Source organism: Syngnathus scovelli, chromosome 6, assembly GCF_024217435.2.
Source record: "Syngnathus scovelli strain Florida chromosome 6, RoL_Ssco_1.2, whole genome shotgun sequence".
NCBI lineage: Eukaryota > Metazoa > Chordata > Actinopteri > Syngnathiformes > Syngnathidae > Syngnathus > Syngnathus scovelli.
The window spans coordinates 748,895-766,116 of NC_090852.1; the positions used below are offsets into that span (position 1 = coordinate 748,895).

At 40.8% G+C, this 17,222-nt stretch overlaps 1 protein-coding gene across 2 annotated transcripts in view; it reads right to left on the bottom strand.

The window, feature by feature from the left end:
• Positions 1-11,899: 11,899 nt before the first annotated feature.
• Positions 11,900-17,222, bottom strand: part of LOC125970576 (NT-3 growth factor receptor-like) — a 235,706-nt gene continuing 230,383 nt past the window's right edge. For both annotated transcript variants that reach the window (XM_068651159.1, XM_068651158.1), the window contains 2 exons: positions 13,300-13,458; positions 11,900-12,925 (listed from right to left, as the gene is read on the bottom strand). In XM_068651159.1, coding sequence (XP_068507260.1) covers positions 12,740-12,925; positions 13,300-13,458 — 345 coding nt within the window. In that variant the 3' untranslated portion in view covers positions 11,900-12,739. The remainder of the gene's footprint in view (positions 12,926-13,299; positions 13,459-17,222) is intronic.

Consider the following 17,222-nt stretch of genomic DNA (forward strand, 5'->3'; position numbering starts at 1 on the left):
TTAGCGCTCGGACTGCTTCGTCATGGAGCGACGCCGGACTGGCCTGCTCTTCCTCCCCCGGTTGGACTGCGTCCTGAGCTCGGACTGCTCCGTCCTGGAGCATTGTTGGGATGCGTCGGCAGCGGGTCTGCGAGGCAGCGGAAGAGGGGCCAGCGCGGAGACGTCGGGCCAGGCTTGCGGCCAACCCATCTCGCCCATCCGTGCCTTCCATTCTCCTGGCGTACGTTCGTTCGCGGGACGACAAGATGGGTTGCGTTCGCCTGATAGGATCCACGAACCGGACAGTGCGTGCCTGCTGTGTGCTCGTGTTCACAGTGGCCTGGTTGACTGTCATCTTACCGGACTCTGCTGTGCATCGGGAGCGGCTAGCGTGCTATCACGCTTATTGTTCATTGATGTTGACTTCTTATGTTATTTTTCCTGTGTTGTTTACTTGTATGTGCGTTGTGAACTCTGTCTTGTCACCCTGGGATAGTGAGAAACGTAATTTCGATCTCTTTGTGTGTCTTGACATGCGGAGGAATTGACAATAAAGGAGACTTTGACTTTGACTTTGAGGGTCACGGCGTGCTAGAGCCAACCCCAGTTGACTTTGGGCAGTAGGCGAGGGACACCCTGAACTGATTGCCAGCCGATCACAGGGCATACATATACAAACTACCATTCAAACTTGCATCCACACCTACGGGCAATTTGAAGTGGCCAATCGGCCGACCATGCATGTTTTTGGGATGTGGGAGTAAACCGAAGTACCCGTATGAAACCCATGCAGACACGGGGAGAGCATGCAAGCTCCACACAGGAAGGCCAACCATTCCACCACTGTGCCGCCCTTGATCCAAGCATAACACATTAAATTGCAAGTCGTCAAAAATCAACAGTAAGATCTTAAGATAAAGCAGGAAGATTTTCACCGTTTTTTATCCATCTTCGGGGACTCCCAATTTGCCTTGTACTGCCCATTGCTGTTGAATAAAAACATCACCACAGTGCCTAAAGGCTCAGGCTCAAACGTTTTCTGGCTTTGGTCACGTGATGCTCACAATCCACCCAGAGGTGGATAAAAAAGGGTTGTTTTCTGCTTAAGTCATATTTCACAAATGAAGATAAGATGGACAGATATATGTCATATTCTTGCAACTAGAGCAAAAATGGCTCCTCCCTTAGGCAAGTAAATGCCATGTTTTGAACATATATTTTTTAAATCCTTGGTAGACTACAATATAAATATATACCGTATTTTCCGGACTATAAGTCGCTCCGGAGTATAAGTCGCACCAGCCATAAAATGCCCCAAAAAGTGAAAAAAAACATATATAAGTCGCTCCGGAGTATAAGTCGCATTTAGGGGGCAATTTATTCGACAAAATCCCACACCAACGAGCAACAACAGGCTAAACGATAGCAACAATAGGCTAAACGATAGGTATGCTAACGTGAGAAACACAAACAAAGAGCTGAGAACGGGCCTGACGTAACATATAGAGTGATTAAGGACAACTATTACATGAATAACATGTTTATAAAACCATCGGTGTCACTCCAATTCATTAAATAGCAACAACAGGCTAAACGATAGGTATGCTAACGTGACAAACTCAAACAAAGAGCTGAGAACGGGCCTGACGTAACATATAGAGTGATTAAGGACAACTATTACATGAATAACATGTTTATAAAACCATCGGTGTCACTCCAATTCATTAAATAGCAACAACAGGCTAAACGATAGGTATGCTAACGTGACAAACACAAACAAAGAGCTGAGAACGGGCCTGACGTAAATTATAGAGTGATTAAGGACAACTATTACATGAATAACATAAAACCATCGGTGTCACTCCAATTCATTAAATCCATCGATCGTTCTTTGTCAACAATGGGTGCGCACGGCTAAGGGCGCTTGCACTTCAAAATATTCCACAGGCTCATATAATGATAGATAAACTATATTTCAAATACCTATAATACAAGCCAATAATATTATCAAACCATCCGTGCACTTTAATTCCATTAAATCCATCGATCAAATTCCTCGTCCTTTGTCAACATCGCCGCGCGTGCGCCCTGACGTCAGCCTCGTCTTTATTCCACAGATCTACTATATATTGTAGCGTTAACAAAGTACAAGGATAGACGTGGGTTTGGTAAACGGCTCTTTATTAAACAAAACAAACTTCCAAGCGTGTGGCGGCGTGGACTTCCAGACAGACCGGGCGTGCGTAATGGCCATGTCCGAGCCCCGCGCACCGTTCGCGGACAGCCACTCGGCCGAGCGCCGGCCCCCGACTCAGTAGAGGAGGACCGGGCGTGCGTAAAAGCCATAATAGTTTTTCAAACCTTCTATGTCACTCCGAATCCTTAATTCCTTCAAACTCTTTGTCCTCCGTGTCACTTAGAAATGATCACCGCTAATGATGCCGGTAGTCCTTATGTGGGCACGTTTGTATGTAAACAACTGCCGCGCCGCGCTACTGACGTCACTTGGAATAGTAATCCATTGGTACATCACGGTTCTCCAAACTTTCTTTCTGCTGCTCGATTACTGTTTTCAGCTGCATATTTTACAACTTGAAGTTTGTAACCTGCAAAATATGAGTTTCTTTTTGGTGCCATTTTTTTTAAGCCCACCCAGTTGATGAGTCACGGCCAACGGTGAAATTTAGAGCGCCCTCATCCAGTTTCGTCTGAAAATATAATTTTTTTGGGTTGTTTTATCAACGTCAAAGTCTGCTTTATCGTCGATTATTTTTTTATATACTAAGACACACAAAGAGATTGAAATTACGTTTCCACTATCCCTCGGTGAGATAGTACACATATGCATACAAGCAACACAAAAAAAAAACAAGAAGGCACAAACAATGAATAAATAAGAATGTTGAATAAATGATAAATAAACAAATAATAATAAATAATAATAATAAATATAAGAGGAGCAAAAATGGAGCAAGTGTACATACAGCAGACAGTGGACTTGGATATGGTGCTTTAAAGTGTTAATTGCTTTATTTGATGTTTTCTCTATTTTTTAGGTTTTGAATATGTTCAAGATAAAGATATAAAAGCATGTGAAGTGATCAACTATACTAAAAATAACATGGGAAGTGGTCAACTATACTTGTAAGTGATGTCTTAATGATCAAGTAAAAATTTGTGAGAAAAAAAACATATATAAGTCGCTCCTGAGTATAAGTCGCCCCCCCCACCCAAACTATGAAAAAAACCGCGACTTATAGTCCGGAAATTACGGTAAATATGCCAATTTTAGATTAACCTGGAAGTTTTAGCATCTTGGGTTGAATTACTTTAACACAAATGAGCAAATATTATTTGCGATAACAGGGTAAATAACAAACAAGGCCAAAACACAATGCACAGTAAAATCATAGAAATACAGGAAACAAGGAAACAAACCAACAAAGTCAATCTTCAAGTACCATGGAATGCTTTCCAACTGGTGCAAATGAACATTGCAGTGGATTGCTGCCTTTCACAGATAACCACTGTTCAAATTGCAGTCACTACTCTAACATCCTAATGGGTATGACAGACCTTAATTACAAGCCAATGCCTGTGTTAAAATGAGCGGGATGCAGCAGGACGGGCATCCGATGTCAAAACTATGCCAAATACATAATTACTGTGGTGGGCACCTAACAAGATGTGCCACAGTGGAAAGATTCATTGACTAGAGTGTCAACCTTCCACGAAAATATGGTGATAACTGTGAAAAATGATTTGATTGGTTTAGGTAGCAAATAATAGGCCTGTAAATGTCTGTCTGAATGATGTACAATTAAGCCCTCAAATGGCGTGGAGCAAAACAAAAACAAAAAAGTAGAAAAAAATTTACTTGACTTCTCCTTTCAGCAGAAATGAAAGCAATGAACACTGATATGCAGCAAAACCAAACAGAACTTCAGAGAAACTTGAGAGAATAATTAAAATAAACTCAGTCAAAACAAAATACACAATGAAATCTGAGATATATAGAAAACAAGGAAACAGAAACCAACAATTCCAACAACATAAATGCTCATTATAACAAATACCTGGAAATAAAAGCTACAATGTTTTACCCACCCATATTCATCTTTTGATTTTAAATTGAAATACCTTTACAATACAGCAAAACTAATAAGACTGGATTTACTGTTTTACTGTTTCAGTATGTTTTGAGTGGAGTGTATTTCCATGAAAATGTAAACTCATGTACTTCAATTCTGTAGCAATTGTATACTGGTAAATCAATATCCCTCTACCCTCTGATCCGTTGCTAAATCTAAAATACCCCCACCTCCTCATATTAATGCTCATTAATTTACTACATGACCATCAGGACCATCTGGACTCATTTACTCTGAAACTCTATACCAGTGGTTCTTAACCTGGCTTCGGTTTAACCTGGCTTCGGTCTAACCCTAGGGGTTCGGTGAGTCGGTTTCAGGGGTTTGGCAGAGCCTCCACTGCGGAGGTGCAAACACACCTGTTTTATAAATTCGCATATCTGAACTGGTCTCGCAAAGGCAACAGCAGAAGTCACACTGATTTGCTGGTATGTCATTTGTTGTGAATTCATGCATTGTGTTGGTTTTATTATTTGAACAAGGTGATGTTTATGCACGGCTCATTTTGTGCACTAGTAAAAACATCTCTGTCTTGAATTTGAAAAAAATAAATAAAAATTCACAAAAGGGGTTCGGTGAATGCTCATATGAAACTGGTGGGGTTCAGTGCCTCCAACAAGGTTAAGAGTCACTGCTCTATACTAAGGGTCACAGAGAGCATTTTTGTGTGTGGCTCTCAGTGTGTATCAAGGGAATGCGAGTAAAATAGAGGGAAGGCTCCTTTGTAAATGTCCACTGTTGATGGAAATTCCAATGTGGCGCACTGATTAGCACGTCCGCCTCACAGTTCAGAGATTGCGAGTTCGATTCCCCTTCCGGCCCTCCCTGTGTCAAGTTCTCCCTGTACCTGCGTGGCTTTCCCCAGGAATTCCGGTTTCCTCCTGCATTCCAAAAACATGCTTGGTAGGCCGATTGAGCACTCCAAATTGCCCACAGGTGTGAGTGCGAGTGCGACTGGTTGCCCTGTGATTTGCTGGCAACCCCCCGCCAACTGCCCGATGACGCCCATGGGGACAAGCGGGATGGATGGATGGATGGATGGACGGACGGACGGACGGACGGACGGATGGACAGACAGACGGGTGGACGGTTGGATGGCCCTCCGAATCAAAGTCCTCAAAACCTGCAACGGGCTGGCAACTAGTTCAGGGTGTAGTCTGATGTGAGATGTGATCAACTCCAGCAACCCCAATGACCCTGAACAGGATAAAGAATGTTGAGAATGGATGAAACTCCCCAAAATAATAGAAAGGGAATTTTCTGAGACCTTATCACTAAAACCTAGTGGATAAAAAAACTTTGGGTTATTACAGTGGGTTTCTATACATCCAAAAATACTTGAAATGGTTACCGTTTCTAGGCATGAAACAACAGTGAAAATTACAGAAGCACGACATCTTGATGCACATAGCAGCTCCTTACAAAGTTTGGTTAACTGTTGCACTTTCAGGAGTCAAATTCACAACCTCTGCCAAATCTCTTTGGTTTTCAGGATGAGCTGACATTATGTCCTTTTGTTAGCTAAGTGCAGCGTGTCTTTCCACATTGCACACATAAAATCTTCCAAAAATCTCTTGAAGTTTTTCTAGTTTCCTGTTATTCATGTGTTAATAACATGACATGTTAAACTATGGAAGACAATGTTTTGCAGAGGTCATTTTGGAATCTCCAGGCACCCTAAATAGGTCCATCACGGTCAAATGTTTCAGGCTAAAAGATCACACTGTCACTTGCTTGTTGATGTTACAGCTTTGTTGGGACATCATTCTGTAGATTTACACATTTTAGGCAAAAATTTGTGAACTGCGCCTTATGAATATTTACCCCACTTACCTCTGTTATATCAAAACATCACAGATGTAAGATGGGCCACACAGAGTATCTGTCAGTGACCCTTTATCAGTCTCCCTGTCACCGACAGTATTACATATGCATGACTCACAATGCCCCTTGGTAATCGTTCTTACCGAAGATAGAGGGCTTTCAGACTACTAAATAATTCACCATTACAACTCATATAAAATTTAATTCCATGGCATCCTGTTTCAGGTTTTGTTTTTGAGGACTTCTCCCCAGTCTCTCAACATCTCTTAGTCCTTCTCCAGCCTTCAATATTTGGCAAAGGTGTTGTGATGCTATGAGGAGTAGAACATTTTGTTCTGTTTCTTTGTGTATGAATTCTCAGTAGATGTTTGGTAGGAGATATGCTATAATCTTTGTCCATTTAGTAAACACATCTCTCGTGTCGGTCAGAAGCATCTCTCGTGTCGGTCAGAAGCCCCTAAATCACAGGTGTCAATCTCTGTGTTTTATGTTTCCCTCCTCCAATCCACCTGATTTAAATTATCATGATCCTTATCAACAAGTTCTGCAGTAGCCTTGAGTGATAACAATCCTGATCATTTGAATTAGGTGTGTTGAAGCCATTTTAGAGACTCCTAATACTATTTGCTTTGCACAAACCAATATTTATTTATCAATCGCAGCAAAGGTATGCACTCTACGTATTACATACAGTTCTCTGATTGGTTTACTGCCCCGGTCTACGTATTTTTCGTACAACATAATGTCCTCTGATTGGTTCATCAGGTCTACATATTACGTCTATATATTACGTCCCTGCGTGTGGCGGCAGCCACACAACAACCAGATTTTGGAATTCGGTCCACACAAAAGGCACACCTTATTAAGGGGCGCAACTTAGGTTTTTGAGAAAATTAAAGGCTTTTAAGTGCTTTGAAGGCTTATGCTCTGGAAAATACGCAGTGTTTTTTTACATTTATTCAGCGTCTGATTCAGGTAGGGAGAAATTAATATATCACTCTGCACAAATTGGGAGACAAATTGGTGCGTATGCACATCAGTACATGAGGGCCGTTGATTGCAATGCTTGTCGAAACGACTACTACTATCCTCAAGACCTTGAACTTGATATGCACTGTTGGATTTTGTCCACAATTTAGGGAACGCGCTATCTGCGCCTCACGGCAAAAGCCATTGCCAATCACCTGTTATCCAATTTACTCACTGCGTGCTCGTTTGATTTCTTCAGATTTAGGAAAATGCTAAGACACTGAAGCACAAATTAGACTTACACAGGTTGGTTGAGTTCAATCACAATTCTTGTTTAGAAAGCTCTGTTTTCAGGAAAGTACAATACAGGGCTGGGCCTTTCAAGAGCAGAAAGTCTCCATTCAGAAAAGACGATGTTCAATGTTCTTTGATCAGCTTATATTAAGTTGCACATTGTGGGCCGAGATTGATGGGTGATGAGTCTTTGTGGTGGGGCAAGTTCGCCATGGGAGTGGGTGCTGGTTATGGGCGATTCGGTGTTTGTGGGGGCTGTTGTCTTCCATCCCGTCTTTCGGCCTTGGCGATCATCTTTGGCCGAGTCCTTGGGTGGCTCCTTCTGGCACCTGCTGGTTTTATCTCCACGTGACCTTCCTGTGAACATTCTTGTCCAATCTTGGACATACACTCATTCTTTCAATTTTGTCATTTTGTACGAAATTATGTTAGCTTTTGGCTGTGACATCATTAATCTATTGCTGTTCCCTGACTATGTAAAGTTTGTGCTTTTGATACTTCCTGTCTTTGCTTACGTCATTATAGTCTTAGTTTAATCATGTTTCCAACCGTATCTTTTCTTTGGTAGGCAAAATATTTCCCTCTGTGCAGAGTGTTCAGTAGTAATCAAAAACTGGCGTCTAGCATTAGTCAAAACATAAGATACAATCAAGTACTGAACGGTCAAGACGACTCTGGCCGTGTCCGTGATTTACATGCATTGCACAGTTCCTTAAGGGTCATTAAGCTATTTAGGCAATATATCAAAAGACATTTGTTATTTCAAAGTGCTCAGAAATATATATCAGATCATAAAGTTTATAAAAACCTTTCTCATTACCACTTATCAAAAATGTCTAGTTATGTCTACTTTATTGATTTGGTGTGTAGGTATAATTATATGCTTAAAATGTTTCTTTTATTTATTTAATATGTGAATATACTTGTCTGCTTATGTACTTTATTCAATGAGGTTTGAGCATATCTGTTTTTGTAGCTAGGCAGGACTTTTTGTATTTTGACCCCATTCCTTCAGCATACATTGCCAATTGAAAGAGAAGCTGTTCAGTGAGCAGACCTGTGGGATTGAGCAGTTAAAGACCAATTAACTAGAGCAATCAATACAGCTTCCTTTGACCAATATAATTAATTTGTATTGTAATAAAAAGGGCGACACGGTTGAGCGCTGGGTAGCACGTTCACCTCACAATTTAGAGGTGCAGGATTCAATTGCGTCTCATCTTTCCTGAGTGGAGTTTGGATGTTCTCCCGGTGCCTGTGTGGGTTTTCATGCGGGGTATGCCTATTGACCACTCCAAATTGTCCATAGGTGTGATTGTGAGTGTGATTTGTCTTTCATCTATATGTGCCCTGCGATCTGCTGGTGACCAAATCACAATCTACCATGCCTACTGCCCAAAGACTGCTGGGATAGGCTCACGCACGCCCAGAAGCCTCGTTCGGAAGATGAATGAATGTAACAAAAGTAGCATTCCTGGACAACAAGAAATCTAAAACACTTCAATTAAAATCCCATATATTTTTTCATTTTTTTCCCTAAACTGTCTCCTGATTTCAGCAAGAGAAAAGATAATAGATAATAGAAAAAGACAGTTTGGGTTTGTAGTTGTAAATATGAATGCATGCAATGAAAATTGTGAAGTAGGACTGTGTATACATGCCAAAATAAAAAAATAAAAATCTAATCAAAACCATCTACTTTGTATTGTTGTATTTTTTCTTTCATTACGTTCGAATAGTATATCACACTACAAACTATATTATTATATACTATTTGACAGACTTGATGAGTTTCAAGGATCCAAAATGTATAGGGTAAGACTGTATGATGTGAAATCAAATTGTTTAATAAGAAGTTCAATGCAGGTAGTAAGCCGGCTAAGAAACAAGCATCCTAGAGATAAAAAAGAGAGAATTTAAAAAACACTGCACAAAGCGGCACCACTTCAGGTAAGTAGTTATCATACTGAATGAATGAATTAATCTTTATTTCGAACATGATTTAAAGAATAAAAACAATAAAAAACAAACAACAATAATAGACATTTGTTTGTCGGAAAACATGCACATGTTGTCAGCTTTCGTTAAATGTGTTCTTGTATGTTTTTTTACCTAACCACCCTACCTCTGAAACTTAAAAATGTTTGAAAACGCTTCGCAATATAGCACATCCTTAGTATGTGTTGAAACACTACAATTTTATCAGTATATTCACAGCAGTAGCGCACCCAAGAAAATCCGTGGTCCTAATTAAATTTGCTGTAAATAATGTTGATGTATTTACTATACCTGATTTTATCTCATTTCTTAATTGTTACTGTTCCAACATCTACACTTGTAAGAGCTGCAAAATCATGTTGTACAATTTACTGCTTTAAGCTGTATGCTGGAAATACATAAAATAAATAATGAGCACAAATTGGATTCAGGCTATCATTGTGGCCAAAACAGGTACATCCAGTATTTAAACAAATAAATAAACAAATACAAAATAACAAAAAATTACACAGACACACTCACGCGCATGCCCGCGCACATAACACACACACATACACACACGCGCATTCACACACACACAGGCACACACACGCACACACACACGCACACGCACGCACACACACATGCACACATGCACACGCACGCACACACGCACACACACAAAGATTACATAGATATGTATACATGGCTGTACTGTAGTTTCTATCTTAACTAATATTAAAACGATCAGTGGATTTTTTTTATTTGAAAGGTTTTTACATTATTTAGTATTTCGTTATCGTTTACAGGAGTAATACATCATCATCGGTTTAAAGTCCGTATTCCAGGCACCGCTGGGTTGGACTGGGTTCTTGATATGGCTTTCTTCCACCGGGAACGGTCCATGGCCATCTCGTGGTTGATGCCGAGTGCCTTCATGTCGGCTGACACAGTCGTCTGCCAGGTCTTTTTAGGTTGGCCACTGGGTCTTGTTCCCTCTACGTTATACGACATAACTTTCTTCACCCAGTCGTTCTCGTCCTTCCTCACTACATATCCGTACCATCGCAGTCTGCCTCTCCACACCACATCCACTATGGCCTCCACTCCCATCTTCTTTCTCAGCTCTGCACTGTTTTTTTTCTCCCTCATTAACACACCACACATCCATCTGATCATCCTCATTTCTGCTCTGTTTAGTTTTTCTTTGTGTTCTGTTTTCAGGGCCCATGCCTCACTTCCGCACGTCATACTACTTCTGACGCAGGCTGAGTACACTTGGCCTCTCATCTTCAGGGATGGGGCCTTAGATGTTAAGAAGGGCATGAGTTCCCTTACAGGAGTAATACATTCTCTTTAATGTGCTTATCTATTTGATATTTATTTATTGTCATTGGACTTATTGGTGTCCTTCCTGCACTCCGCCCAGCTGTTAACTACAGCAGTGTCAAAAACATGTGTAATCATTCTCTGTGTCCATTATTATCGGTACAGACTGACAAGTTGATCTAGCAACTTGGGGATGCTTTGAGAATAATTGTCAATTGTTTGTCTATATGAAGCCCTTTGAGACTGCTTGTGATTTAGGGCTATACAAATAAACTTGACTTGACTAGCAAGTCAACGCCACCCATTGATGCATTTTATAGCTTCACCACATCTAGAGGTTACACCATTACCCCAAACAGGGTGTCTTTTTGTCTCATCACCGAACTTCAGAGATCGAAATTACGTTTCTCACTATCCCAGGGTGACAAGACAGAGTTCACAACGCACATACAAGTAAACAACACAGGAACAATAAAACAAGAAGATGAACAATAAGAGTGATAGCACGCTAGCCGCTCCCGATGCACAGCAGAGTCCGGAAAGATGACAGTCAACCAGGCCACTGTGAACACGAGCACACAGCAGGCACGCACTGACCGGTTCGTGGATCCTATCAGGCGAACGCAACTCATCTTGTCGTCCCGCGAACGAACGTACGCCAGGAGAATGGAAGGCACGGCTTGGCGAGCTGGGTTGGCCGCAAGAATGGCCAAACGTCTCCGCGCAGGCCCCTCTTACGCTGCCTCGCAGACCCGCTGCCGACGCATCCCAACACCCAACAATGCTCCAGGACGGAGCAGTCCGAGCTCACGACGCAGTCCAACCGGGGGGGCGGGGGGGGCGGAAGAGCAGGCCAGTCCGGCGTCGCTCCATGACGAAGCAGTCCGAGCGCCCTTAATCTCTCCGCACCAAAGTCCAGAACGTCATAAAACCCACTTCCGCCGATGTTGAGCAGAACATGCCCGCCGCACTAGTAGCACGACGTATCACACGAGATGAACATACACAAAACTGCCGGACAAACACTCAGTAAACACTCACAAAACACCGAACGGGACAGAGAATGGCCGCTGCGTGTGCACGCGCTGCCATCTTGGCCAACCACCATAAATGAGTGCTCATAGGGTTGGGCTTGCCTCTGAGCAATGTGCTTCACTGAGGACAAATGCGGGGTGCGCAGCTGGCTGCCGCGGACCTAGGAAAAAAGCACTGCTGTCCAGAAGTTGGGACACCGGCAATGAGCCCTGATAGCGTGGAGCGTGCCTCTGAGCAATGTACGTCACTGCGGACGTGAAGTTCAAGTACAGGAGACGGCCCAATGCATGAGGGAAGAAGCACCAACCATTGCAGAATGAGTCGGGAAACGTGACACTATCAGGTGTTTGTCCTTTTATTTACTGTAAAGGTACAATACATGCACAGAACAGTCTGGGAATGGTAATCAAGGGAATGGGAAAGGGTTATGTAGCGTAAAAGTATTGGGGAGGGTTTAAATAGCTTTAATGTGTACTAGACCACAATGCAACAGGAGATTTATGTGCAACCGTGACTCACTGTGGTTTTGCTATGCATGATGTGCTCTGGGTTAATGTAGTGTGGTAATTTTGAAAGTGGACATGTTGCACTGATTGGCAAGGAAAACCACTCTTCTAAATGACCCATACCCTCGAGCGTCCAACAAGAAACACTACATGTTGGAAATTTCAATAAAATGGTGTTTAAATTTCTCAATAATACATATACCATTTATACTTCGCGGATTTTCGCTGTGGTTCTGGAATGCATCTGCCGCAATAAATGAGGGATCACTGTAATGGGGAGCAGCTCAGCCCAGGAATAGAAAAAAAAAAAAATCAAAGCAAGTTTACTTGCATCTCTAATTTAAAAAAAAAAAGATGTGTTGACCAGTGTTACAACATGCCCACAGGGGTGCTGAGGAAATGTGTTAGTACTATTCTACTACTAAACTTTTCATGAGTAAGAATCAACTGGTTTTCTCATCGGTGTGCAGGCAGCTGCATTCCAGCACAAATACATACAAATTTCTAAGGGCTTATATTGCGTGCCACCATGAGTTAACTGTCTCTTAATAAGAAAGTAAATCTCAAGAACATTGCTGTCGGGCTATGTTGACGTTAGTCATGTATTTAATTCCATTTCACTTCTTGTCTCCTTGTCGTAAATTAATATTCCCTTCCTCTTCATATGGTCTGTTGCTAACCCAGTATGTCCAGATAGACTGGTGCAGCTTTCATCAGAGATACTATAGTCCTCTGAATGTCCTTCATGTTGAGACGCTGATGTGGTTCTCTCTGCCAACAACCTAGCATTATATCATAGACTTCTTTGGGACAGAGCCTAGGGCGCTCAAGTACCCTGCCCTGAGTTATACACTCAATCACCTAGAAGGATGAGCAAAGTTATACAATATTGAAAAGCTATCGTCATGTAATAATAAACTCTTACGCTGCAGCATAGAGTATAAAAATGTGAAGACATAAGTAGATGTAATTTAAAGCGTATAATATTTCATGTAAATAAAATTTTCAAACCATACAAATATTTTTGAATCACCATTTGAAATAAATATATATTTTTTAGATTTAGAATTCCATTCTTCCACTTTCTTCATTGCTTATTCCAATTAATGTCACAGGTGAGCTGGAGACTATCCCAGCTGATTTGGGGCAAAAGGGAAGTTATACCCTAAACTGATCTTCTGCCATAAAATACATGCAATTTTGTCAAATACATGTAAATGTCAGAAAATGTGTACCTCGTTATTGGCCAGCTGGAACCAGGGCTGTTTTCCATTGGTGAAGATTTCCCAGAGAACAACTCCAAAGCTCCAGACATCAGTCTCTGTGGTAAACTTCCTGTACATGATGCTTTCTGGAGGCATCCAGCGAATAGGCAGCATACTGTGGCCTCCCACCTAACAGCACGTGCAAGCACACACACGCGCACACACACACGCGCACACACACACGCGGACACACACGGACTATATTGTGTGATGTAGCTCGGTTACAAGGGTACCTTATACTACGTACCGTATTGGCCCGAATATAAGATGGTGTTTTTTGCATTGAAATAAGACTGAAAAAGTGGGGGTCATCTCACATTCGGGGTCTAGACATTATAACCGTTCACAACGCGAGATGGCGCCAGATATCTTTAAAGCGAAGTTACGTCACCGCGCCTTAAGTTTCGCGTGAGTTACCTCAGCTTATCGCGATTGTTGGAGCTTGTGCGCAGCGGTAAGTTAAAGGTTGCTGGTATCGACTGAGTATGTTGCTGTGATCGTCTTTGACACAAAGTGAATATATACATTTCTGTCACGTCTCGTCCACTATGTGTCTGTTGTCTTGGTTCTGTCATGAGGTGTTGTCGTCCGGTCTTGCTGTCGTCATGTCCTGATGTCGTCTGGTTTCACGTCCCGGTCAGTCATTCATGTTATTGTGGTTACGTCGTGTCAGTTTGCCTTTTTTGAGTTCACCAATAAACCCTGGTCCAAGCTGCACTTGGTCGTCCTGCTCCATGCTCCCCCTGACCTTGACAATTTCATTGTTACTACTGTCTACTGTTGTGCTGTTTGTCTGATCGCGGTTTGTTTCGTGTGCGCGCTGTTTGATTGATAGCTTCGGTGTGCTCCTTTAAGTTTGCCTCGCATCGTACGAATAGCCGTTACACAGCGGCACGGCAACTAACGGTCGCTAGCAAATGTATTTTGTTGTCTCGATGACTTATGTTTGGTGTGTTGCCGAGAGTATTTCATTTATGGTTATTTAGTATAGCGGAACCGTTACGCGCAGTTAGTTATGTAACGTGTGCCGTCTACTAGTGTTGTGTGACGTCAGAAGTTGAGCGTTGACTTACATGCTGTATTTCTGTCTGTTGCAGAACCACACACCACACACAAACACACACACACACACACCACACACACCCCACACGTACCCTTCACACGCTTCATATAATTATCAAACACACAAGAATCACATTCACACACCCAAAGACTCACCCATGTACACGACACACACCTGCTCTCATATCCTTACGACCAAACATGTGCCTATACCCTTTTGCCAGTTTGCCTGTATGGCCCTATGAGCCACAGTGCCTGTTACTTTTTTGCCAATAATTCAATAAAGCAATCAAAACTGAAGCACGTCTTCCCTCCTGTGTTCTGACTGACACCCGGGGCGAAAAGAGCATAACCATCCGAGCCACAGTATACAGTATACTATACAGTCCTCAGGCTCCCCAACAATAGCGGTAGTAGTTTGCATTATTTTATTGCAATGTTTTTCCTTATTCAGATTTGTTTTAAGACGACAGTTACAGTTAGACTTCTCTTTGATGGTTAATGCAGTTATTGCAATTTTGTTGTTTTATCACAGTAGATTGGTTTATTTACATTTCAAATACCAGAAGCCATTCATTTACAAATGTGATTGCACTTTAGTTTACATATTTAAATGTTCAGATATTAAGACGTGCTAGACAGTTTTTGCATGATTTGAATGAGGCAAAATAACATGTTTTTTCTCTCGAATATATTGTTATAATCATTTGTTTCAGATGTACTGTAATTATTTTCTGTATAAAAATTAAATCTGGTGTTCAAAAAATCTTTTTTCAAACTTGAGTCTTGAAAAAGAGAGGGTCATCTTCTAATCAGGGTTGTCTTATATTCGGGCCAATACGGTGTATCAACCATAACATTTTTCTGCAACGTATTAAACAATAATAGTCTTCTCTTCTAACTATTGAACATGAACAGTGCAGTATTGTATAATATTGTTGTACATCCAAAATCACCAATCTGCTAAATTTCTAATTCCATCTTATTTAAAGTGCAGGAAACTCATTATAATGTAGAGTGACTGTTGAAATTATATGAATTGGTCAAAAATTTGGAAGGAGGTGGAAATGTATAAAATTCTTAAATTGTTAATTTTTAGAATGTGAGCGGGGATGACAAGAAAAGGGGGAAAATGAAAAATTAAAAATATAAGTACAGTGGAGCCTCGGTTTTTGAACGTCCCAGTTCTCGAACAAATCGGTATTCGAACAAAAAATTTGAGATTTTTTTGCTTCGGATGTCGGACGAAATTTCGTCGTCGACCTCGCGAGATGAGCCGAGAGGACCTGCATGCCAACTGACTCCATTCGTTATTACTTTCTCGTTACTCTGAGGATTGCGTCAACTCTAATCATGCCTCCAAAGGAAGCAAGTGGGAGCAGTAAAGCTGATCATGGCGAAAAGAGGAAAGTAGTGCGCAAAACGGTTGAATTTAAAAAAGAATTAATCGCAAATTATAAGTCCGGTGTGCATGTGTCAGAGTTGGCGCGGGAGTTTTGCATGGTAAAATCGACAATAAGCTCGATCCTGAAAAACAAAGACACTCTTAAATGAAGTGATGTTGCGAGAGGGGCGACTGTGCTAACCTTTTTGAAATTAAGAAAAAGTTTTTGCTGTTTTCTTTCACATGATCTTTGAAATGTTGTCTTTCATTGGTAAAAATAAAAAGAATGTTTTGATGTGCTTTTTTTCCCCTCACAATTTAAAAAGATATCTTTTACTATTAGAATGAAACACACAAGTGAGTTGCTACAGATACGGTAATACATTCCCCAGCCTAGGCTACTCTATTAATTAGTGTGAAGGTGAAGACCTTCACACTATTGTTATTGCTGTCCTTTATTATTATTATTAGTGTGAAGGTGAAGACCTTCACACTATTGTTATTGCTGTCCTTTATTATTATTAGTGTGAAGGTGAAGACCTTCACACTATTGTTATTGCTGTCCTTTATTAGTGTGAAGGTGAAGACCTTCACACTATTGTTATTGCTGTCCTTTATTATTATTATTATTATTATTATTATTAGTGTGAAGGTGAAGACCTTCACACTATTGTTATTGCTGTCCTTTATTAGTGTGAAGGTGAAGACCTTCACACTATTGTTATTGCTGTCCTTTATTATTATTATTATTATTATTAGTGTGAAGGTGAAGACCTTCACACTATTGTTATTGCTGTCCTTTATTAGTGTGAAGGTGAAGACCTTCAAACTATTGTTATTGCTGTCCTTTATTATTAGTGTGAAGTTGAAGACCTTCACACTATTGTTATTGCTGTCCTTTATTATTATTATTATTATTATTATTATTATTATTCTACTTATTCCGCTCACTTTTTTGACGCTTAACTCCTTCCACATACTTCAACCGATTCACTCCGTTCCACTTTTCACTTATTCCAAATATTCATGACACGGCTGCTTACATTTTTTTTGTTCGAAAAATTTTCCGTTTTCACAAAATTCACGATTTTGTGGCATTTTTTTCCCCATTCATTCTTAATGGCAGATTCAACATTTCACATTTTTGTTGTTCCAGTTTGAAATTCACTTATTTCAACACATTCAAATCACATTGGGGACATTCCCAAACTTGCCAAATTCAAAAATTTCACGTTTTCACTTTTAAAATTTGCACAAAATTTTGCAAAATTTCACAAAATTTAGTTTTTCACTTCTAGTTCCTACATTTTTCCACCGATTCAACTCGTTCCAACTTTCAACTGTTCATCTTTTGCCTACCTATTCCACACCTTCCCACTTAGCAAAATTTCCAAATTTTCAATTTTGAAATTCACACCAAATTTTCCCAAAATTTAGTTTTTTCCCT